Below are 24462 nucleotides of genomic sequence, written 5' to 3' on the forward strand. Positions count from 1 at the left end.
TGTATCAGTTTGTGCTCGTTTCCCCCCCTCAACCACCCCCGTGTTTCCCTCGCAAATAAAGGCATTCGCCACCTAAAACAAAATTACACAAAAGCAAAAATAAAAAAAATGTTGCTCCTGTAGAGCAACATTCTTTTGTTTTCTGCAACAGGTACTTTTAATCAACAAGAAAGCTTTACCTGTTGTGCAAAGCCGTATTGGTGGGAGACACGCTCTTTTTATTTGGTCGGTGAGACTCATCCTTGCTGGTGGGGAGTTGTGATATTTTCGGACAAGTAGGATGAAAGCTTAAGGTCCTGTGGCTAATGAGATACTGAGGCAGTAGGAATGATGGTTTTAATTACTGCCCAGGACTAGTCCGCAGGGGGCGATTGCTGAAGAGCATGCTGAGTGTCCTAGGTTGGAAGTTCAGCCTGATGCCAGTCATGCTGTGCCTGGCTGCCTTTGATGCTTGCTCCCCTCTGCTTTATTCCCACATTGCGCTTATTAGATTCTTTTGCCACGGATGCTCCGCTGCACCTTTGTTCATACACAAAGATTTAAGCAAAAAGGCGGAACGAGAATTGAACTTCAAACCTCTAGGAAGTTTCTGTGTCGCAGACAGGCGACTTAATCTTCTTTGGGTCGCGTATCTGCAAGGAAGAGATGGTGTGGCCTTCTTAGTTGGGGGTTTAAACATTTGGCTTCATTGTCTGAGGTAGAAGAGAACTAACGCGAGTGCTAAATTAAGAGGTTGCTTCTGTGAGGGAGGTTTCCTGTGCGCCCATATGCTTTGCATCGGAGGAGTACAGTACACTCTCTTGCAGACCCAGCGACCCAGCAGGAGGGTGTTGCTACGTGCCTCCTCTCTGTTCTCCTGTGGCCCAGCTGTGGACCGAAACCTTGTTGACTTTTTCCAGAGATCACAGCGAGGTGTTCCTGACTGAGGCCAGCTCTGAGGGGTTTCTGCCTCTGTGGTCAGCCTCATGCCTGTCCAGCCAACTTGACTTCGGGCGTCTCCACAAACTGGTGGAGGGTGGAGGAGGGGGAGAGATTTAAAAAAAAAGAAATAAAAATAAATAAAAAAAACAGTAAAGCTGGAACTTTGAGAACAACTTTATTTTCAGCTGTTTTATTTTTCAAACATTTGCTTCCCACATTTGAGAGGATTTTCAAGGGACCAAAACTTTGTGAGTTTTAAAATGAAAATAATCTGTTTCTTGCGCAGACTTCCTGTCTCTGTGCACACAAACTCTACAAGCCAAGGCCACGAGTCGCTAGATTTTGTTTTGAAATGAGCAGGAAGCGAAGTATTTGCCAAGCACTGTGTGAACAAAACAAAGCTGTGCGCCTTATGTCCTTGGGGCTCAAGTTTGCAGGAAAACTTTGGAAGAGAGTAAATAATTTTGGGAAAATCCTGTTATTATTATTATTATTTTTTTTTTTGGCTTGCGTGAGGGGTTGCTTTTAAGCACTTCACCATTTTAAATGTTCTCGTGAATATGTGCTGTTCAACTTAGAAAAATACATCAATAAAATGGAATGACAACCGTGGCTTGGATTTAAATGTTAATTGTTTTGTATTTAGCCCTGTCTAAACTAAAACCACTCAATAAAATCGAGTGTCATCAGCTGTCGTCAGAGGATACTGATGAAAGGAGTCCACATGTGTAATTTAATCTCAATACGGCTTCTATGTGAAGGCCTCAGAGGTTTTTATTTTTATTTTTAGAGAACAGACAGCATCTTGAAAACGAAGGAACTGCAGCTGACGGGTCACAATGTGGAGAAGCTTCAAGCAGGGTCAGGCCTCGACAGAGAAAAAGAGCTTTATGCATCACGTTGGGAGCTTGTCCTCATAGACATGTAGGGGGGAAACAACAAGCACGTGAAAGTAAGTTCAGCAGGGACATGATAGAGTTAAAGTGGAGAAAGTCGTGACTGTTTTAGGTTCAAGATATATAATGTATGTACAACATGAGTATTTCTTTCACAAGTACTGTTTTTTGGATAATCTCTTCTAATCGCTGCTACAGCGTGGCTTTATCTCAGTATCTCACTGTTTATGTCACCTATAAACTATTATCCGTTTTCTGCCAAATGATGTCACTGCTGCCATGTCCAAACATGGGAGTCATCAGCTCACAACAGGGAACTACCACATAGACAATTTGCGACAGTAGAAATTCACGGAAACTGACTTCGTTTCACAATGCAGCGAAGAAAATCTGTCACACGAGTCCAAGCAAAAAATGTGTTGAAAAATTTGTTTATTTTACTGCTAAAAGTTTCTAGGTGTTGTAAAATTAACTATTTCTTTAATTTGAAAAAAAAAATGCATATATAAAAAAATTATAATTTTAACATCTTAATTCACTGAAAGTCTTCCAGTGTCAGTGCACATAAGGGGCACCAAAAGCATGATTATGCGGGGTCCTGTCATAGCTGGAATACACGTAATTTCATTTAAACATTTTATTAATCATAACATGAAATTTTGAAAAACACAATTTGTTGTTCTTTTATTTTAAAACATGTTTATTGTTCCTTAATCTGCATTCATTTTCATCCAGCATACACTGTGATTTCTTATTTGCTTGAAACCCTGGCAGAGATGGGAAAAAGCGCTAAAATAAATAAAACATTTTTGTTTTAGCACAACCTCACGTTGAAAATCGTTATAAAATAAAGCCTTCAGTGTAAGGACAGTCATCCACTGACAAATCAAAGAATAATAACTTTAAGAAGTGACTGACTTAATCGATTAGAGCTCCAAGGAACTTTCAGTTAATGACACTTAGCATTCTGTTTAATTTGTACCTTGTACTTGCTGGGCAATGTAAGTAAGACATTTAAATAAGGGATCACTGTTAGTGATCTGCAACAAAGTGTAGCATCTTCTAGTCGCCCAAGGGTCCATAGCAACCATTAACCTCTCCCTCCGTCCCCTCCAACATGCCGACTGGGAGTTTTGCTGCATAAATACGTTTCCTGTCCTACCATCACAAACGGAAACGTGTGGAGTTTCCCCAAGGGTAACTAGGATTTAAACAGAGCTGTTTGCTACATTTAGATGTGACATCAGATGTGTCCAGAAGACACAGCATGGCTTTCTTCGATGACTCACTCAACTTTTGGATCCAATCCTATGAAAAACCTACGGGGTGAGTAAAGGAGAGGACAGACAACTTGAGTAAAGAGAAACCGTCAAAGATCCTCTTCTCCGGGTTCTCCAGCTTTATGAAATCTTACAGGAGAAGACCATGTGCTGTTTGCTAAGTTGGGGTTGTTCAAAGTATTGGAAGCAGAGTTGCCATTAGGTGTGTCGCTGGTGATTTTGTTTTTTTGTTGTTGTTTTTTTTAAATTGAGATTTAAAAGGAAAGTTTTCCTAAAATGTTGTGTCCGAGATTCAAAAGATGCATTTATTTTCGGGCTCTTCCTGAATCTTTGCTGTTGGTGCTAAAAAATGTAAATGTAAACCATCCCCCCCAACCCCCTCTTCAAATTTGACATTTGGAAGTAAAGATTTGTAAGAACTATTATGTAGGCCTACAGGAACAAATAAAAAAAAGATGTTGCAGTGTATATAGGTTTCACTGTATAAGTGCCATAATTAGCTTTTAAACCTCATGCTTACTCTAATAGCTTATTTTTCAAAAGCTTTAGAAGCCCATGATGTTGTTTGTGTTATGCGCCGCCTGCGTCTTCTTAAGAGAAACACACTGCTGCGGAGCAGATTAGGTTTCCATGGTTGGAAAGAGAATAATCTAATTTCCATAACCCGCTTACAGATATCATGGTATGGTAGATACTTATTATCCGGAATCCCCTCTTGCTCTGGTTCTGCAATCAAGAGTTCAAGCTTAATGGAGTCGCTGTGAATTATGTAAAACGGAAGCTTTGATCTTGTTTTGTTTTTAATGATTAAACCAGGAAATTAGGTTGAAAACAGACGCGGCAAATCGACACAGAAACATGTTTGTGAAAGCTGTGTGTTTTGTGAAAGTGCAGCCGGTTTGAGATACTAACCGTGTTCCGTGTTCCCTTTCATCAGCTCTGGGCCGTGGTATCTCACAGAGCATGATTAGCGTAAGCGTGGAATCCACACGGCTGGAGGCTGCGGGGCGAGCTTGAAGCCTGAAGCGCATTCATCAACGTCCCTGGCAGGGTGCACCTTTCTCAGCCTCACACCACTCAGCTTGCAGTCCTCTCACTGGCCCTGTTTTCTTCTTTTTTCTTTCATTTTACTTTTTTTTTTTTCCACAAGCCTTTGTGGTTGTATTTTTTTCTTCTTCTTTTTTTTTTTTTTTAGGAATAGAGGTGTTTATGAAGAGATCTCACCCATCCTATTTTGTATCGGTTTTTACAGTGCTGCATTTTTTGTGGCAGCACAATGTGTTGAATCATGTCTCAAACTGCTGCATTCCCAAAATGTGCTACGGGAAATGTTTTGCCTATCTTTAGCTCTATATACGTTTCCTCCTTTTGCACAACAATCAGGCTTGATGACATTCAAGTCAATGCCTTTTTGCTTCATCTCCCCTCAGTCTTCTTCCAGCAGGTAAACAGTAACAAAAGTAGGTCCTCCTAGAATCGTCCCTCAGGTTTGAATATGTAATCACTCTTAGATCTCAGACATGAAAGACTTGCATACATCCTCCCAAAATGCCCTCTGAGGTGCCAAGTCCTCTTTCAGATAGTCAAATCTAGAGCAGAGTAGAAAAGTTTGTCAGGAAATGATAACTCATGATGAGGCATATCTTAAAAGAAGAGCCTTAGATTAATTTCTGACTTTATAAATGTATGGGGTTTTTTTCATCACTTTCTTTAGAAATGATCAGTTAACTTTTTTTAAGTGTTGACATTTTTTTTAATAAAATTAATTATTCTAATAAAAATAAATAAATACATACATAAAATAGGGTCTTGGTTCAAATCTAAAAATCTTAGAGTGCGCTTCCATCTTTGAAGTGAATGGCCTCGAATAAGATTTTTTAATACCAAACCCAATTTTGATTCATTTTTTTCCATATAGTGACATATTGAAAAATGTCACTATATGGACATTTTTCAAGGCCTCAAGTTAACCCTGAGGTTAACGTGCGTTTAGAAAGCTAAACAGATTATGAATTAACTGCTAAGTGTCAAAGTCACTTTGTTGTGTATTACGTGCCGCCACAAACATTTGTTTGGGTTCTAAGCTTCATCAGCACCTATTAGGGTGAGTTTGTGTACCTTGGCCACAATCAAGTATGGACTGCTAGTTATTTCTTGTCTTTGTCTCCATCTAGTGGCAATAAAAGCGATACCAGCTACTAAAAATCCCACAGAGAACTGCAACATGTTGAAAAGATTAATCCGCCCGGAAAACTAGTTCCCAAACATTACATGTGCTTATGTCTTCATAAGTCCTTATGTAAAGTCTCTGTTATGGTTTTTAAAAGAAAGACATTACTAACGACACAATATTTAGTTATAAGGCATATTACGAGGAGGAAAATGAAATCGAAGTGGCGTATTAATATATGTTTCATTGGAGTACTTAAGCAAATTAGGAGCAACATTTAGTCTTTTCGATTCTGGATGGGATCTGCGCGAAACGTTTCTGTTTGCGAAGAATTATTTAAAAAGTAAGTAAACTTTAATAGATTAAAATAGACAAACAAAAAACATACTGACAATGACCAAATAGCTTCCTAAACGAACGTCCCTGCCGAGTTAAAAAAAAAAGTATTTCAAAATTTGTTAATTTTCAACAATTTGCCTAGAAATTAGTTAAATCAAAAATATGTATATGTTTGAAATGACGTACAGTAATGTACAGTAAATGTATGTTTATCTTTTTATTTTTTCCGGTTTCCAAAAATTAGCTTGCACCTGGTGAGCTAGCCGCAAGTTAACCCTGAGGCCTTCGTCTCCCTTCAGGACCCATAGTTTTCTCTTTGTATGCGACTCATACTAGTGCGCTTTTGTTAGTAAAGTACATCGAGTTGTTCGTTAGTGTGCTTTGAAATTTCTCATCCACAATAAAAGAAAAAGCGAAAGAAATCCCCTTTTTTCCTCTAGGAGTTGTGCCGTTGCAGAGTAACCGACAATGACCGGTCGTGCACGAGCAAGATCAAGAGGCAGAGCACGTGGCCAAGACACGGCAGCGCCCGGAGCGGTAAGTTTCACTTCGTTTTCTAACTACACGCTGCATTGCTGCCTTCTTTTGGCATCCAGGCCATCTTTAGTCGAGACCCATTCAAACGACTCCATAAAAAAATATACTCGGCTGGGAAAGTTTTACACTGTACATGTTATTTAGAAAATGGTGCATAATATGAAACTTGTAAATATAAACTTGAACATGGCTTTGGTTATGTGAAAAATATTCCCATTTTGGTTGCAATAAATTGAAACGTACCTATATATATATATATATGTGCATACAAGTTAAGAGTTAAAATTAATGATTAGTTGTGAAAATGCTTAAAAAAAAATCTTACTATTTTTTTAATGCTTACATTAAAAAATTTTACAATAGCTCCTTAGATTGTGTAGCATATTGTAATTGAAGAATGACCTTATATGCATGTTTACATATGCTGGTATTAAAATAGAAATGGTTTTTTATGGAATCCACACATTGTTGGCCATTTAAGCACATTTTCACAAATTAAATTACTTGATTTTTCTTTACTTATTGTATACAAGTATGTGAATACATTAGCTATTAAACTTGGCGTCTCCAACTGCAGTCCTCAACAGGATTTTAAACTTTATTCTTATTCTTTTGGTCTTTGGCAGACCCAGGCCCATGAGGTGGCACCAGCACCTCCCCCTCCAGCAGAGGGCGAGCTGGTTGGCCGAGGCAGACAGAAGGGCGCCCCTGGAGCCATAGCCAGAGAAGGTGAAATAAAGTTTGTGAATGCTGGAAATAGGGCATTAAAATATAAAAAGCATGTGGGAGTCTGAACTTTTGACAGATTTCTAGGACTTGTTTGCAATAATGATATATGATATATGAATAATATATTCAGTCTATATTTACAGTGCATCTGGAAAGCTTCACTTTTTTTCACATTTGGATAAAATATGGATACTTCCCAGTTGCACTGTGCTCTGTATTAACTTTCAGTTTTGTCACACCGCTTTTTGTGAACAGTTTAAATTCTGTGTAAAGCTGTTCTGCAGATCTCAACTGGATTTCAACAAGTGAAGCTTGGAGAACGAGGCGGACGCCGACGGGACTTTCATGACACAGGAGTATACACCAGACAGGCGATGGAACATGTGAAGGAATCAAAGACTGGTCAGTCCATTACCACAGACATGTACTGGAATATATATATATATTTTTTATTTATTTTTTTGTGTGTGTGTGTGTGTGTGAGATGAGGAATATCGTAAAGGTCATATGTGTGCACACTCCTACAGGAACATCTGGTGCCACCATCAAGTTGACTGCAAACTTCTTCCGGATCCTGTCTCGCCCTCAGTGGATTCTTTATCAGTACCACGTGGACTTCAAACCTGCAATGGAGTCGCGGCGCCTGAGATCTGCCCTCCTCTTCCAGCACTCAGAAGTCCTTGGTACAGCTCGGAACTTCGATGGCGCTCTTCTCTTCCTGCCTCACAGACTGCACAGCAAGGTGCAGCATGAGTCTCTTCAGTTCCACCTCCAGCACCTCCTGCAGATGTTTTAATGGTTTTAACTGGGTCAGCCTCTGCGGATCTAAAAGTTTAAACCAACTAATAGAATATTTCAGATTTCAGTAAATGGTTAAAACGTTTCTGCTGTCATCAGTCATGTAAAAGAAAAAAAATGTGCTTTCACAGTAATATTAAATGGCTGTTGTCCTATTTTTGCACTTTTAAGAGCTTTCTGTTTATTTGATTATCTAGCTTTGTTTTTTTTGTTTTGTTTTTTTTTATGATGAATTTTTAGGAGACTGTCCTCTATAGTGAGACGAGGAATAAGGAGAAGGTTTTGATAACCGTCACCTTGACAAACGAGCTGCCACCCACATCACCAGTGTGCATTCAGTTTTACAACCTCATCTTCAGACGGTAGGTCAGAGGGCTAAAATAACATCAGGAGCCTCGTTGAGAACTTGTAGTCATCTCATTTATTGCATTGAATTTCACAGGATCCTGAGAGTTTTGAACATGCAGCAGATTGGACGCAACTACTACAACCCCAATGAGCCACATGAGATCAGACAGCACAAGTATGTTGGTTGTTATTTATTTGTTTTGCTTGCGTTTAAAATCAACATGTTTCAACATTAGTAAAATTTTTCAGTAACAATACAATCAACTGACAAGAGCAGAGCAGATGTTTTGTCCTTGCGTGGAAAATTTTGTCTTAGTTGATAAATGTTGAAAGAAACTAAAAGCTGGTCAACCAATAAGGAGGAAAAAAAAAGAACTACTGATTGCAGGTTGTTAGTTTTAAAGTTTCTTTCGGATTTGTGATCACCAAGGCTTTTTTATTTTGTCTTGTTTTTAGATTAACAATTTGGCCGGGGTACTCCACCACCATCCTCAATTATGAGTCCTCCATCATGATGTGCACCGACGTGAGCCACAAGGTGCTTCGTAGTGAGACGGTGCTCGACCTCATGATCAATCTGAGGCAGCAGTGTGGAAGAGAACGCTACACTGACATCTGTGCCAAGGAGCTGATTGGCCAGATCGTTCTCACAAAGTAAGACCCGACACATCCTTGTAGTTGTTTCCATGTTTTTAAACTTTAAGTGGCTTCTGTTGGAATAATTATAAATATCTTACACATATTCCAAGACCTGGTTTCTACATAATGTTTTTCATTTTAAGGTACAACAACAAAACCTACAGGGTTGATGACATTGCCTGGGATCACACTCCCAGCAACACTTTCACTAGAGGAGACACAGAAATCTCTTTTAAGAACTACTACAAGAATGTAAGCGTTAAAACACAAAATGCTCTTGGTTAGTCCACAGTGATTAATGTAGACTCAAGTCGGTGTCTTATGTGCCAGTTTTGATTTAAAGATGCAACCACAAAAAACAAACAAAAAAACATTTCCCGACAGTAATTGTGTGCGAGTTTAAAACAGCCTGATTATTTTCCTTTCTACTCTGGATCTATTTTTTTCCATAGCAATACGGTCTGGACATCCATGATGTGAACCAGGTGCTGCTGGTTAGCCATGTGAAGAAGATGGGCCTTCCTGGAGCGCCCCCTCCTGGCCCGGCAATGCTCGTGCCAGAACTGTGCTACCTCACAGGTGGGGTTTTAAGCTGCAACAATGGAAAAATGTATTGCTTAATTTGTTGCAGGAGTGAAAATGTATTTGCAACCATGTATAGACACAAAAGTATTTCAGTGTCTGTTGGCCGTGCTGCATAATGTCAGGTGATTGCTGAAAATTCTGCTGATGATTTTTGATTAGTCAATTCATATTCAAAGTAGCCTTGATGTAATGCATAATTTGTTGAATATGTAAAAAGTGAATCATATTTTACAGGGTTGACTGATAAGATGCGGAATGACTTCACCATAATGAAGGAGTTGAGCACACACACCAGACTGAACCCAGACCAGAGGGAGAGGCAGCTCAACAGATTTATAACGAGCATTCACAAGTAGGTGGAAATAAATGTCAGCTTACATGCTTTATGACCACATGAAACATTGTAATAATTCCAAGCCTTAAAAAAAAAGTAAACTATTTTATAAAATTGCCTTAATTCGATACCAGTATGTTAATATTTTAAATGAAAACCACACATTTTGTGTCAGCCTTTCTGCAAACATGTTGTCAAACGTAGTTTCTTTTACCTCTAAGGAACGCTGATGCGCAGTCGGAGATGTCGAAATGGGGACTCAGCTTTGACGAGAAACTTCTGAACCTGACTGGCAGAGTCCTTGGAGGAGAGAGGATTTACCAAGGACCAAGATCCGTGTGTTCCCAATCCAGAACTTTGCCCTTAGAATCGATTGAATTTATCCTGAGTTTATGTATCGCTATTATGTCCTCTAGTATGATTACAACCCCCAATCAGCTGACTGGTCCAGAGAGATGCGTGGCATACCTGTGATAAGCGCTCCCCCACTGGACAACTGGCTCTTGTTCCACTCTCGACGCAACAGCAACGAAGCGCAGTCCCTCCTGCAAACCCTGCACAAAGTCTCCGGGCCCATCGGCATCCGGATGCAAAGGCCTATAATGTGAGTCCTTTGTCCTACTTCAGATTTCCATCCATCACATTTTGTTCCCTCTAAAATGTTGTGGTATAGCTGTTAATTTTTGGTGGCAATAAAGTAGATTTTTAACTATTAATATGTTGCAAGGTAAGTAAGACCATTTAGTTTCTTATTTCTTTTAACCTAGTTTTCCTTCTTATACAGAATTGAGTTTGAAGACAACCAGCTGTCTCTCCTCAAAGCTCTGCAGCACAACGTGGGACAACAGACTCAAATGGTTTGTTCTGGAATAAGATAAGATGTAACTTTATTAATTCTCCATAGGGGACGTTGGGGGATCTTATACATTTGCTATTAATCTGAATGCAGAGCATATGCTATGTGACTATAGACAATAACAACCCATTTTCTTAAATACTCTTTTATTAGACTTTAAGTCCACTGCTGGCAAGTGTTGTAAAATTTGGCATTATGTAGATTGCAAATAATTTTAATGTGAACGTTTTTGCATAAAGTATTCGGCACAATAACACTCCATTAAACTTGTATAATACAAATTTAAAAATGTGAAAATCTACATGCTAACATTTTTATATCTTTGACTAGAATAGTTAAATTATTTTCCATTTTCTAACTTTGTTTTTGTAATTATAATTTCTAGGTGGTGGTTGTCCTTCCCAACAGCAACAAGGACAAGTACGACAGCATTAAGAAGTACCTTTGTTTGGACTGTCCGACTCCCAGCCAGTGTGTGGTGGCCCGCACCCTCAGCCGACCTCAGGCGCTCATGACTGTGGCAACGAAGATCGCCCTGCAGATGGCCTGCAAAATGGGAGGAGAGCTGTGGAGTGTGGAGATCCCTGTAAGTCCAGGAACATTTTTGACATTCCTGCCTCTTGATTTCTTCATGTTGCATATTTCCATTCTTGGCTCTTATTGGTGAGTTGATGGGGTTTATGGTTTTTCTTTTAGAAATCATTATTCATTTGTAATCAGTTTTAGGTAAAAGTAAGTTCAGTGGTTTTAGTGCTTTGTGTTTAAGATTAGCATTAACATTTGATATGGATATTTCACTGAATGACCAAAGTGTGATTCATGCAGCTCAAACAGCTGATGATTGTGGGCATTGACTGCTACCATGACACGTCTGCTGGGAAGCGGTCCATCGGCGCTCTGGTGGCAAGCCTCAACCCGACCATGAGCAGGTTAGCAGCCGCAACAGAGACTGATCCAGCTTTATCATACTCATAGTTCAATTGGGCTCAACATGTGCACTTTATGGCATTGAATTGGTTGTTTTAAAGACTCCTTAATCTTTGTCTTCAGTCACTTAGTAGCATTTTGCTTTTTATTTTTCTCCAAGATGGTACTCGAAGTGTGTCCTGCAGCACAAAGGTCAGGAAATAATGGATGGACTGAAAATGGCCCTGACTGGTAAGTTTCTTTTTTTTCCTGCTCAACACCTTTATTCTGTAAAACTTCTTCTTAAAAGAAGACTGCCCTTTTTCACCTAGGTGCCCTGAAAGACTACCTGAAGTTCAATAACTGCCTGCCATCTCGCATCATTGTGTACCGGGACGGAGTAGGAGACGGCCAGTTGCAAAGTGTCGTCAACTACGAGGTGGCTCAGATGATGGACTCCATCAAGTCCCTGGGGGAGGACTATGAGTAAGTTTGTTGGCTAAAAAGATTTCCTCCAAAGCTAATGCATTGTTCATTTGGAGGTACTATGCAGTGGTTTCCTCTGTTGAACTAATGTATCTTGGTTCCTACATAGTTTGTAGGGAATGGCATAAGAGCATTTCACAGATCTGGTTTATCGGAGCATTAAAACCTGGCCTCTGTTCTTTGTGTTTATAATGAGCTTCATCTCCTCATTGTAGGCCCAAGCTGAGTGTGGTGGTGGTCAAGAAGCGCATCAGCAGCAGGTTTTTCACCATGATCGGCGACAAGTTCACCAACCCACCACCGGGTACCGTCATTGACACGGAGGTCACCCGTCCAGAGTGGTACGTTTTAACTGTCCCTCTAGGCATGTCTTGATGCTGTAGCTAGAAAATAAAACGAGCTGTACTTTTCTCCTCACCAGGTACGACTTCTACATCGTGAGCCAGTCCGTCAGATCCGGAAGCGTTTCACCCACTCACTACAACGTCGTCTACGACACCAGCGGACTGAAGCCTGACCACATGCAGCGGCTCACGTACAAGCTCTGTCACATGTACTACAACTGGCAGGTGGGCAGGTTCAGAAATGGACTACAGGATTTTTCAGCAGGAGAAATGATATTTGGATATTTTTTGGAGAAATAGCCTGATGGTTGAAATAATTTCTCAGCCTAATCAAGTTGCTCTGTTAAGGCTAAACAACATTTAGGTTAGTTTAAAAAGAGATTACACATCTGGGTGTTCCTGCCAGCTCAAGCTTTGATTCAGCTCTCATGTTAGATAAAACTGGTTCAGGTTTTATCTACCTTAAGTTGGATAAAACCTGAACCCGTTTATTCCAGGTTCAGGTAATTATGGCTAAAACAATCTGCCCAAACATTATATATATTCTTACACCTATAATGTAACAAAGCTCATGCTAAATCTTGCATATGATTAATCTTTTTTAAAATGTCAGAAATGATTTATTCTTTGCAGCTCATGTTTTTCCCTCTCGTTTGTGCTTTAGGGGATCATCCGTGTTCCTGCTCCCTGCCAGTACGGCCATAAGCTGGCTTTCCTGGTTGGGCAGAGCATTCACAAGCAGCCCAACGTCAAGCTGGACGACTACCTTTTCTATCTTTAAAGGACCGTTGTTGTTTTGTCACCCACTCAATTTTCCTATAAGAGTGTTATTTTGTTAGAGAAAAGCAGTTTGTATGTGGTCCTGCATGTTATTGTTATGTGTAATTAAGTTACACAGTTGGGTTTTTTGTGTGTGTTTTAAAAAAAAAAAACTGTCAAGAGAAACTGTTAGAATAGTACAGTTCAGAATTACGTTGGTTGTTTAAATAAATGTTCAGACATTTTGGTGTTTGATCTGTCATTTCAAGACGAAACACAAGCATTTAAAAATATTAAATTTATTTATCTTTTTAAAAAAGATTGCACATGCACACCCACACAATAATTTGTAACCATCAGTATAGGCTGATAATTTCTTCTCAGAAAGCTAGCACACGATTGCAGACATAATATGCTCTTAAAGACACCATGGGGAAAGCTTGCACTGTCTGATTAGAAATTTAAATGTACAAAAAAGGCAGTTTGAAAATCAAGTATAAACATTTAAAAACAATTTTACAAATGGACAAAGTACAAAAAGAGTTGCAGTCACTCAAATAAAAGCAATGTCTGTGGACATGGTCCATAAAGAGGAACGGATGATCAACAGTTTGCTGTAGATTATCATGGCTGCTTGGCCGAAAATTGTAAGAAAGTTAGAATGTTTTGCATACATTCTCTTTTTTTCCTCTTTTTTTTTTGGCAGTTTAACTCGTATATAGAAAACATAGGCTCAACTTTAAATGTGCTGGAGGATGAGATGGTGGGAGGGAGGCGGCACGAGGAGATGGGAGGAGACGGACTGATCAGCTCATGCACAAAGTCGGACGTCTGCACAATCCTGTTTGGGCAGCTCGGATAATACATTGGCTTTCAATTCTTTGTACATTCACTACATTAAGGTGTAGATATCTGAATATATATTGACAGACAGACATACAGTACTTGTATCCTGCAGCAATGGAATTTGAGACGTACAACAGGCATCATTGACAGACTGTAAGAACACAGGTGGAGAGATGGGAAGGGCAGCATAGAGGTAGCCTTGTGTCTCATAGTTTACTGCTGTTAAGTAACTAAAACCTACAGTCCAACGGTTGCATGCAGGAAATCGACTGCTGCACAATGATGGTGCTACAGTAAAAAAAAAAATCAATCCTATGGGTTCGTTTGACAAACTAATCCTATTATTTTGCACTGCATCAATATGGTGGCACAACTTGACTAATCAGTCTAGAATTTGCTATGAAGGGAGGATTTTTAAAAAAAAATTTAAACATGGGAATCTGACAGCTCTGTAGAAAACAGGACTCACCCTGCATATCAAGTTAGGAATAACAACGCCAAGAAAAAAAAATGCAACTGCTTGACATGTCACTAACCATTGTGCGATTATAAGGCAAATACATGGAGGTTTGATTAACAGGTATTCACTGCAGAGACCCTGTAGTAGATACAGAATGTGCTTGTTTTCTAAGTCTGTGGGGGAGGAGAGGCATGCCACTGCCACAGCTGTTGAAATGGAGCAGAAGAGAGACTTTTTTTTTTTTTAGTTTTTTCCTGCTGATTTGTCCGTATGCTGCGTGCCCCAACTTTAAACGAGCCCGACACCTTTTTGCATGTGCTCTGAAGGAGGGGATTCAGGAGGGAATGTGCTGAAGTAAAAAGCACGTAAGCCTCATGTTTCAACCGGCTGCTCTCTTCCAGCTCCAATCCACATGCTCCACGTGTTGCATTTGATTAAATAAGAACTCCAAGCTGTAATCTAGCCCTCGTTTTTGTTTGTGACGTTCTGCTTTCTGAATGCAGACACACAACTCTGACCTGTGTGAGTTTTTCTTTTTTTTTTTCTATAAAATGCAAGGCTTTGAGCATGTGCAGAACGCTCAGGGCTCTGTCCTCGCAACCAGCCGGAGACGTGGAGGTACACGCAGCACAGCACAATGTGTCTTCCAACACTTATAGGTCATGGGCCCATAATATGAAATGCGGTATTGAAAATATGGCGTTTAAACCCATAACAAAATACAAATAGTCTAATATACAACAGATGTAAAAGAATAAAACATTTGCTAAGCTCGCAAATGCCACCTGTGCACCGTTTTCCATGTTGGTTTTTATTTTTTTATTTATTTTTTTTACAATATAAGTGGATGCCACTATTTCCAAAGAATTATCTTACAGCGCCAAGTCTTTGTAATAGTTTCTTCCCTTTGGAGAGCAGTCCCCTTTTCTTTTTGGAGGAGCATATATCCATAGGGGCCCTGAAGGGACTGCCGGGCCCCACGGTGGCGGGGGCAGAGTCGAGGATGTGTGGACGCACTGTGGGAGAGGGTGCTCTTCTGTGCGGACCCGATTTGTCCAAAGGAACCTAATGGAAGACCCGTAAGGGACAGTTGAGGGTGTTAAAAAGCCAACCGTCTCTCACACCACAGTCACTACTCCCACACCTTAAGTCTTAAGTCCTTTCTGTCTCTGCAGGGCCACCATACAGCTCTTAAGTCTACCTCCCTGGACGCTGTGCTGTGCACTTGGACAAACATCCCCCTCTCCCTACCACCCCCTCTGCCAGGTGAGATTTATTGTTGATGTCGCTATAGAAACACATCACAATTTAAGGATGGAGTTAACTAACGTTCACATAAAGGTGAGATTTTCGCCAAAAAAAAAAAAGAAAAAAGAAAAGAAAAAGACTATGAAAGAACAAACAGATTTACATTTTGGGGCATATTGATATCACATTCACTTTCTTGCCTCTTAAATATAAATATATACTGGTACAACTGAGATACAAAGATACTACTAGTCACCATTACTGTTCTGTAATCATGAGCTAAAAGGCTCTTTTCAATTGCACTTCAGAAGAGGAGACGTTCGTCGAGGCGAACTCCAATTTGCAGTGCAGTAAATGTAAATAAATGAAACTTCACTCTGAGGCTGCGCAGTGTCTTCTTCTGTTGATTAGATGCCTTTTTTCCCCACAAAAAGGTATTTTAACATACAGTGTTATTCCTCAGCAGCAGCAGTTTCGATTTAATTTGAAGTCAGTTTTCCCCCCGCCCCCCCATAAATCATTTCTGCAAAAATACGGGAATTCTCAAAAGAAAATGTAAATTAACACAATTTCCAGAATTACTTCCTTATTTCATTACCTTTCCTTACGTAGATATATATTCTTTATTTTGGATTTGCCACATCACACAGTTGAAGTTGCTCGCTAAAAACCCTCATATCTGTGTAAAAAAACTACAAGTGGGTTCAGATGCTGAAAGCAAATTAGTTGAGATTTATTGTGCTACATATAGATAGAAACCACACCTCTGAAGCAGAAGCTCACTTCATCGCAGACAGTTTATGATTGGTACAATTTGAGCTTAATGTTTTGAAAAAAAACCTTAAAAAAAAAAAATAACTGAGGCTGGAAAAGTATGGAGTTTTGCAAAATATAAGACAAAACGCCATATGTTGGAAAATAATGTTTTGGTTTATTTTATGTGAGATGTTTTGCTAATCTTTAAAAGAGTGTCATTATAATGTGCCAATAAAAAAAAAGCTATGCTATGAAATCTGAGAATGTGTCTAACACTGCATGTGTTGGTCAGTTGGTAAAGTTTGGAGTCCAAACTATTGTAGAAATCACAGGAAAATACCCGGGTATTCATTAAACAACAACAGAGCTGCTCCTTTAAGGATAAGCAGCTGTTTTCAGGTAAACAATAACTTGTGTGTGTTTAATTTCCTGCTGACAAGAATATACTTTAGCCTAAAACAGAAAAGCGCTCCACTTTGATCATAAATGTGCATTTCAAGAAAATCAGAGAAAAACTATTTGTTTTAAGATGTTTCTAGGTGTTTGCGTCCACAAAAAAAGTTTGATTTAATCATGATAGTTTTTACTCAGGTCTTGTATTCTACCTTTCTGCACTCTTAGAAATCGAATTATTTGCCGTTCTTGTAATCGCAACTTTTTCTTTCTTTCTTTTTTTTTTGTCATTGTTTACAGTGCAATTGTGCAAGAATGGCCTTTCAGCATATCATGAGTTACAGCAGGAGACTTTTTTTTTTTTTTTGCAGGAGACGGACATTGTAATGTACAACACTCAGAGAAACAACTGAAGATACCACACTCCTTGTCTAATGCGTTGGCTAGGGTAAGTGTGTCCGTGTAAGAAAAAAAAGCTGAGTGTTTTTTTTTTGTTTGTTTTGTTTTGTTTTGGTGAAGCGAAGATGTCTGCTGAACCATCTGGAAACGGTACAAGTCCAAAAAGAATGAAGGCCGCACGTGGTCCGCACCAGAGACTAAGCATACCCCGGTCATCTGCGTTAGATGAGGAGAGCGTAACCTTGGTATCCTCAGTTGCTCACTTACGTGACGGAAACAGAGCCGTTAAGGTGTGAAATGAACACTCTTCTTCTGTTTTGCCAAGCAGGTGAAGAAAAGAAATAAAAAACAAAAAGTATATATGGTGATGGCATTTCAATAGTTAGCACTGCGAAAATGGCTAAGTACAACATGTGGAAAGGAGTAATCTAATGACACCTATAAATATTCGAACAGTTGCATCGTTTGTTAAACACAAAGAAATCAACAGCACAAATTTACATTTAGTAAATAATTACGTCTGAAATGATCCTCTCGTTCGGTAACATAAGCTAAGTGACCTTTGCTTCTGCTACTTTTACAAGAAAGCAATTTACAAAACAAGGCATTCAGGAGTAGATACAAAAAAGTTGTACTATGCTAGAGTTGAAATCTTTTTTTGTTTGTTTGTTTTTTATCAAATGTTCGAGGGGTCATGCATCTGGACTATTATACCATGCTGAGCTACAGACTACATAGATCATCTTTCAGTACAACAAAACTATTTACTCTAATAGAAATCAATCAGGTCAAACACAGAATATATTCATAAAGCATCTGTTAGACTGTTACACGGGCGTGTGCAAAACAGTGTTAATTGTTGTTTTTGTTTGTTTGTTTTTGTTTTTTTTTTTGTCCGAGACACGGGTAAAAAGTCACAGGAGGGAGAGTGTGTCTGTTCGGCTCGCTCCCTCTCTGAGAATGCTTTATGAATACAGTATTTCCATTGATCGTACAATGCACACCCTTTCACAGTAGTAAAAAAATGAAAAATAAAAGTACCTCTGTAAGTTTACTCTTTTGTTTTGATTGTTTGTTTTTTCCTCATAGATTTTAAACATCTATTATATTTACAGTGTAATTGCTCTGAAATCCCTTTCAACCAATGAGAGACGCACACTCACAGACACGGAACTGAAGGAGATAGAGGGAACAGAAAAGAGTAAAATGGATGACAAGAGGGCTAGTACTGCGAAGGAGCATGTACCCTTTTGGTCTTTATCCTCGCCGGAGTGTCCTGGGGATACCGAGATGGGGAGTCAGTGAGAAAAACGTCTACGTCGTCAGGCACTTCTTCTAGAAAGTTGGAAGGAACAAGCCCCTTGTGTCCATTGAGCTCGCCCTGCGGAGCACACAGCAGCGGGTTAGACGCCAGCCGCCCCAAAACCGCCACCGTTTCTGATACAGTGGCTTAAAGAGAGCTTACAAGGCGAGACGGGGAAACTGATGAGGATTTGCGTCGGAAGAAATTTATATTAAAAAAATATGGCAAAAAATATTGTCAGTCGTTTTGCTCCGTAGTAAAAGAAGTAGCAAAGACTCCAAACAAACAAGATGTTTTCCTTTAACAGCAGACATTAAATGAAATAAACAGCGTTGCAAACGATGGAGCATGTTTTTAGAGTCGTGAACCAAAAGGGGGAAAAAAAACAACAAACTCAAAATTACAACTTTTCTTTGCACATATTATGAATTATGTAACGACTTTCTCTGGACTATAGATTTTCCTAATGAAAACCTTTTGAAACATAGACTGCTGGTTGTAACACATGGAATGACTTAATCACCTCTAAACCGGATTTACAGAATGAGGAAAAGAGTCCAAAGTTCATTTTTGAGTGATATTATGTTGCTTTTTAATAAAATCAGTATTTTTCCATGACTTTGAATGAATGGTAAGTCTGTTTAGTTAGTAGAGAGATTCCAGGTTTGCATCTTGCCTAGAAGAACATTTTAAAGATATCAATTTGTGTTTTTTTTGTTTTTGTTTTTGGTTTTTTTTACAGCAAAGCGATACAATTATGAAGTACTTACATAATAAAAACCATCTTCATCTATTTCACCAAAAACTGTGATTACATCGCCGGCACAGAAAGTCAGCTCAGCCTGTCGAAAAAAGAAGAAACTTTGAGAAAGCGTCGACCTTTGACTCCTCACGCTAGCTGCTAACAGCAGACTCCGTTTTTTTGGGGGGTTTTTTTGTTTGTTTTTTCTAAGACGTTCAGAGAAACACCAAGTCTACTGTGGTTCGATGAGTTTGAAATGTTGTGCTTCCTTCTCCAAATCAATGTGATGCATCTTAAAGTTTGTCAATTCAGCCTCAGTGAATGGACCACTGCACGTCTGCAAATGCATCAGATGTTGGAACTTGAAGACAGGATCACAAACACGCTTTGTCGGACCCGGGCCAACGGGACCACACAGACCAAACACGTCTCAGATAAAGTAAAGAAGAGAAAGATCGACAAAAAAGAGCAAACCGAAGGAGAGGGAGATGCAAGACGGAGGGGCGGAGGGGAGGGGTTGGTAATTATGACCACCAAGGACAAAAGGGCCGTGGCCTGTCATACGACGCCTACCTCTTCCTTTGCGGTTCAACAATCAAGGGAGGAAACACACACACACGCACACACACAGTAGACGGTAGCGTACCCTCATCAACCCTCACTCACCTCCTCATTCAGTCTGCTGCCTTCATACTGAGTCGGTGGCAGTGCCAATAGAAAGGTGAGAGTGAGTGAAACCAAGAGGGAGGGGCCAAACCAAACAGCATGGGAAAGTATTTTCAATAACCCAAAAGTACAACTACAGAGGTTAACGCCTCCGTCAGCTGAGAGCGTACGCTCTGTCAGAAGACACATCTAGCAACGTAGCCATTTATCTATCATCAGCCAGGGAGGAATACAGTTACATTCATATGCAAACAAACCCCAACAAAGAAACATTAAACATGATACGATCTGGCATGTTTGCTGTTTTCTTGAAGTTTGTAAACTAAAACATACCGATAAAACAGAAGTTTTTCCTTCCCTGCTTTTTATGTCGAATAGAAACGGTTTTTAAAAAGTTGCGGTTTTTCTAGAGATCGCTACCTCGACGTCGACGTTCGGGGAGCTCTCTCGGGGGTCGTAGTCGTACAGGGCCACCATCCTCCATGTCGACGTCGGATACTGACGGCCGCTCCGTCGGTTTCTTTCTGCGAAGAACGGGAGTGAGAAAACGGAAAGGTGTTTGTTTTTAGGGACGTTGAAGCTTCACCCACTCTGGAGTAATAAACGTGTACACTGAATCATCGCTGAGCTGCCTCCCCCTCGTTTCTTTACAATTTGCTTCTAAGGAAACGGATCAGGTTGTTAAATAATGGAATATATTTTGTCCTGCTATTCATGATATACTCGCCAAATGAAGGACACGCCAGTCCTCTTGTCTTATATATAAGACTTTTAAGCTGTTCATAAAAATACATTTTTGACATAAAACACATAAAGTTCTGTTAATTGCAAAAAAAAGTTTTAATAAATGGAAGCATCAAAGGCGTCTGGACCAGGACAAAAAAAAAACTTTAAAGAGAAAATTTATGCTTTTTTTGTTTTTATATATCCAAAAAGAAGCAAACTACATGAAAGGAAACAACGTCACATGTTCTTGATGTATACTGAGACAAAGTATTAGTCAGCAACACCTCAAAGCAGCTGGTATAGGAGGAATTTAGTGGTTGGGAAATGAAAAGGAGAAACAGCACAGAAGAGGCAGAGGAGAGTCTCAGTGCACACAAACCTCTTTTGGACTTTCTGGACCTGCGATTTATTGAACGTCCATCTTTAAAACGGTCGCAGTTCACTTCACAGGGAAGAAGAAAGTGATATTTAGGTTGGAATAACACAGGAAATAAAAGGCAACCTAGAGGCAGCGTTGAGTCGGCCAGACAGCAGCGGAGCACAGCGGGAAAGAGAAAAGAAAAACAAAATCGATCTCACCTAACTTTTCCACAGGTGTGTTCAGTGGAAGGAAGCCCTGTTTGAGGAGCTGGTCCATCATTTCATCGTCTTCTGTCTGGATCTCAGAGACCATGTTGCAGGGGATCAACCCCACACGACCTCTGATCTCTGCCCTGTAGAATCCGTCCGTATCTTTATTGCCAAATACCTAAATAAAACAGATTTGTTTGGAAGGTGGCATTAAAAAGAAGAGGCGGCACAGAGAAGTTAGTGCTGATAATGCACCTGTCTACAGGTGAAAATTCTTTGAATCCTTCATAATTTGCAATGTTAAAAGTTCATTTGTTGCAGTGATCTAACAGTGATGAAGATAGGTAATGGTGCTTTTGGCAGTGTGGAGAGTTACCAAGATCTGCTCCGACTTTGGACTTGATAATAATACACAGTAATCCAAAACCAGCAGATGTTATGACTCCTTAAATCATCACAGATTGTGGAAACTTTACAATTGACACTGAAAAACTTGTGGTCTCTTATCATTCTACAATCTGGGCCTTGATTTCTACAACTTTGGACCCTCAAGAAATAGTCTGATCTTTTTTATTTTTTATTTTATTTTTTTTTTGCTGACCCGCTGGTTCCGATATTGGTCAATACTGATTTTAAAAAACAACAACTTTTTTTTTTTTTTTTACCTTTGCCGAGGCAGATAATCAATCACCGATCTCCCAAAATTAAGGAAATCGGGGTCAATTCATCGTGCACTTATCTAATACTAAAACGCAAAAAACCATCTGATTTTCTACGAAAACGTTGAAGCATTCAGCATAATCAAATCGCAAAAATAAATTTGATCATTTTCTATATCACACACAAACGACCGAGAAGCGGAGAATGAAGCCATTACCTTAATGATCTGGCCCTCCTTGAACGGCAGCTCCTCGTCGGCGGCGTCCGGGTTGGGAGACATGGACAGAGGGTCGTAGTCGAACAGAGCCACAAACACTCTGGTCAGGTCCTCCGATTCGGACTCCTCAAAATAATCCGGGGATTGGCGTCCCCGGCCGTGCCTGCGCCCGCCGTAGCCGTCTGAAACACAGAGGAGGCCTCTGCTGCTACTACCAGCCTTATACAGCCGCGCGGGCTGCAGAGGCAACGAGAGCAGAAGGTATCTCTTTGTGGCTGACGGGGGGACCGGGTAATGAGACGTGTGAAGAAAGAGCCAGAGGTCGAATACCGTAATGAAGCTTTTATTCGTTTCCATTTGGAATAATTAAACCCCTTGTTGTGTTCAGACACTTACAGAAGACTACTTTCAAGACAAAAAACAAAAAAACACATCAAGGTTCTTAGTTCACACATCTTCGCTTGCTGGTGTGTCAGTAACCAAACCGCCACGAAGCACGCTTTACGGCACAAACACACAGGAGACGAGCAGTTTTTTCGGGGTGCAAGGGAATGACACATCAAGACACGAGTAACACTGTTCATTGCTGTTTCACTGCCTTCTCTCACAGAGGCTGATCGACATGCACGGCTTTTTTCTTTTTTCCACTACACGCAACAGAAGGAGCATTCCTGTGCCACATGCAGGCATAATGCAATGCATATAGGCCACGTCTAAAAGCAACATGCAGCAAAGGACAAGCGACGGGATGCGGCGTGCTCCGGTGGGAGGTAACAAATCAAATGCCCCCGGTTGTTCCTGGCAACGCAGATATCAGGGACAGTGAGGGGGAAGGGATGAACCTGATATCGGCTTCTTTCAAGCAGTTCATGGATCACTGTGTTAAATGTTTCAATGGCAGATTGGAAGTCTGACTAACTAAGTAACTTTGAAAACTGAGGGAGATGCCAAATGGTCTTTGTTTTAGATGGCAGCGGAGTTGATGAATGTACAATCGAGGGTTTGTCAAAGCAATTCATTCAGGAGTGCATCAGTTCATTCAATACCGGCTTTCCGTCTCACTGTTTTGTAAAAGGGGGGGGCAAACAGGGTTGGGGAAGGTCATGCAAAATGAACACAAGAAGCTATCTGCTCCCCTATAAAGGTGGGGGGGACAAGGAAAAGGTGATGGCTGCTGTAGAGGGAAGGAGGAGGTACACTGTCTTATGGTGGAGAGTTGCTTTGATATGAAGGGTGAATGGGAAGAGTTGGTGTGTTAAGGGTTTGTGGGGATAACAGGTGCAGGGGCACAAACAGGAAAAGGGGTAGTCATTCCTCCAGCAAAGGGAAAAAAAAAGTGGCCAATCTTCCCCAGTCAGCTTTATTCAGCTAAGCTATGCTAGCACAGCAGCTAAGTGTCCTGCACAGAATAAAGGCCATCATGACATCACTGCTTGTTTCCATTTGGGGACTCTTGGCCTTTGTCTGGCAATGTTATGGTGATTTGCCATCTTGAGGAGAAGCTGCACCACATACCATATTGATCCTCTGAGGACAAAGACCGCCATATCCTGCGCCGAGCTACACTGCCATAGTAAACATCCTCCTTGACGGGTGAGAGGTTCCCCTCACTCCCCTCACTGTTACTGTCCATGGTGATCTCTACAGAAGACACCAATCACAACGTTACGATCAGAGATCCCCCACTCACACACTCCGCTCAGAACCACGACCCATTCACTCATGCTAAGACAGTATGATGACGAAGGTTTTCACTCTGGAGGCTACGGGTGTAAAACAGCAATGTTTGCATTGGGGGCAGATTGGGGTGGTCATGTAAACATGTTAACCCACAAAAAAAAAAAAAAAAAAAAAGGAAAAAAATGGAAAAACAGGCATAGAGAGTGTGTCTGCGATAACCTCTCGGGCAAAACTGCATGTGAACATTTGGTGAATCCGGCTCATGAGGATGGACTTCTACAGGGCGCGCAAACACCCAACAAAAACAAAAAAGGGTCTATATGATTTTAAAGCTCTATGGGTGGAGATGCTCGGTTGGTAGGGAGGGAGAGGGGGGGCCACATGGTATAACTAGCACAAACATCAGTCGCCCTGCAGGGTGGAGATCCTTATGTGGTGACCTCACTAACCAATGGATGGGATGGGTCGTCGCTGCGGAGGGGTGCCGATGTGAACCGGCCTCCTCCCTGAGTGGTCCAGGCGATCGGGGCTTCCGTGTGATGGCGAGTTCCCAATAATCTTAGGACACAAAAAAAAGAAAGAAAGAAAGAAATAAGGTATCCAAAATGTAAACCGTCAATAATATCAAGACAATAAAACATTAAAAAATAAAAATATAATTCCACAATCTTTTAAAAAAAAAACAAAAAAACAAAAACAAACAAACTGAAAAACCATAAGAGCAAATGATATATCTTCCATTTGTCCTTAGGGAGGCAAAAATAATAATAAAATGACAAAGAAATCCATTAACCCAACATCAAAACAATTAAAGCAAGCCAACCCCAAACACAAGGATGTGGACTTTCAGATTCAGTTCAGGCTAAATG

The 24462-nt window shown here is 40.3% G+C and overlaps 2 protein-coding genes across 17 annotated transcripts in view; one reads left to right on the forward strand and one right to left on the reverse strand.

Moving 5' to 3' along the window:
- The first annotated feature begins 5507 nt into the window (after positions 1-5507).
- piwil1 (piwi-like RNA-mediated gene silencing 1) lies at positions 5508-13173 on the forward strand. 3 transcript variants are annotated; one of them, XM_007567108.2, is made up of 21 exons: positions 5508-5610; positions 6047-6143; positions 6770-6872; positions 7146-7274; positions 7400-7614; positions 7911-8032; positions 8113-8193; positions 8475-8672; positions 8801-8909; positions 9110-9236; positions 9477-9594; positions 9798-9912; positions 9993-10180; positions 10361-10433; positions 10818-11018; positions 11258-11361; positions 11520-11590; positions 11671-11824; positions 12040-12165; positions 12246-12393; positions 12833-13173. In XM_007567108.2, the coding sequence occupies exons 2-21, from the start codon at positions 6075-6077 to the stop codon at positions 12947-12949; spliced, it is 2568 nt and encodes an 855-aa protein (XP_007567170.1). In that variant the 5' UTR covers positions 5508-5610; positions 6047-6074; the 3' UTR covers positions 12950-13173. The 3 variants fall into 3 exon arrangements, with proteins under 3 accessions (XP_007567170.1, XP_016534674.1, XP_016534675.1); XM_016679188.1 differs by having other exon boundaries at positions 5521-5610; positions 6050-6143; XM_016679189.1 differs by having other exon boundaries at positions 5541-5610; positions 6064-6143.
- Positions 13174-13616: 443 nt separating this feature from the next.
- The window catches only part of rimbp2b (RIMS binding protein 2b), a 90870-nt gene continuing 80024 nt past the window's right edge, over positions 13617-24462 (reverse strand). For 3 of the 14 annotated variants that reach the window (XM_016679177.1, XM_016679175.1, XM_016679184.1), the window contains 10 exons: positions 24043-24151; positions 23429-23554; positions 21914-22095; positions 21046-21214; positions 20846-20908; positions 20161-20264; positions 19741-19767; positions 19103-19174; positions 18276-18410; positions 13617-15298 (listed from right to left, as the gene is read on the reverse strand). In XM_016679177.1, the coding sequence (XP_016534663.1) occupies positions 15101-15298; positions 18276-18410; positions 19103-19174; positions 19741-19767; positions 20161-20264; positions 20846-20908; positions 21046-21214; positions 21914-22095; positions 23429-23554; positions 24043-24151 (1185 nt within the window). In that variant the 3' untranslated portion in view covers positions 13617-15100. Of the gene's footprint in view, positions 15522-16777; positions 17342-18275; positions 18411-19102; positions 19175-19740; positions 19768-20160; positions 20265-20845; positions 20909-21045; positions 21215-21913; positions 22096-23428; positions 23555-24042; positions 24152-24462 lie in introns of those variants that run through there. The other 11 variants (XM_016679178.1, XM_007567109.2, XM_016679185.1 and 8 more) reach the window with 9 other exon arrangements.

The sequence above is a fragment of the Poecilia formosa genome, unplaced genomic scaffold (genome assembly GCF_000485575.1).
Source record: "Poecilia formosa unplaced genomic scaffold, Poecilia_formosa-5.1.2 Scaffold204, whole genome shotgun sequence".
NCBI classification, from domain to species: domain Eukaryota; kingdom Metazoa; phylum Chordata; class Actinopteri; order Cyprinodontiformes; family Poeciliidae; genus Poecilia; species Poecilia formosa.

What these genes read in the sequence shown, in the direction of transcription:
- piwil1 (XM_007567108.2), top strand. Translation starts at nt 6,075, where the DNA reads ATGACCGGTCGTGCACGAGCAAGATCAAGAGGCAGAGCACGTGGCCAA. An exon ending in TGGAGCCATAGCCAGAGAAG is followed by an intron (nt 6,873 to 7,145) that starts GTGAAATAAAGT and finishes TTCTGTGTAAAG; the next exon opens with CTGTTCTGCAGATCTCAACT. An exon ending in TTTACCAAGGACCAAGATCC is followed by an intron (nt 9,913 to 9,992) that starts GTGTGTTCCCAA and finishes TATGTCCTCTAG; the next exon opens with TATGATTACAACCCCCAATC.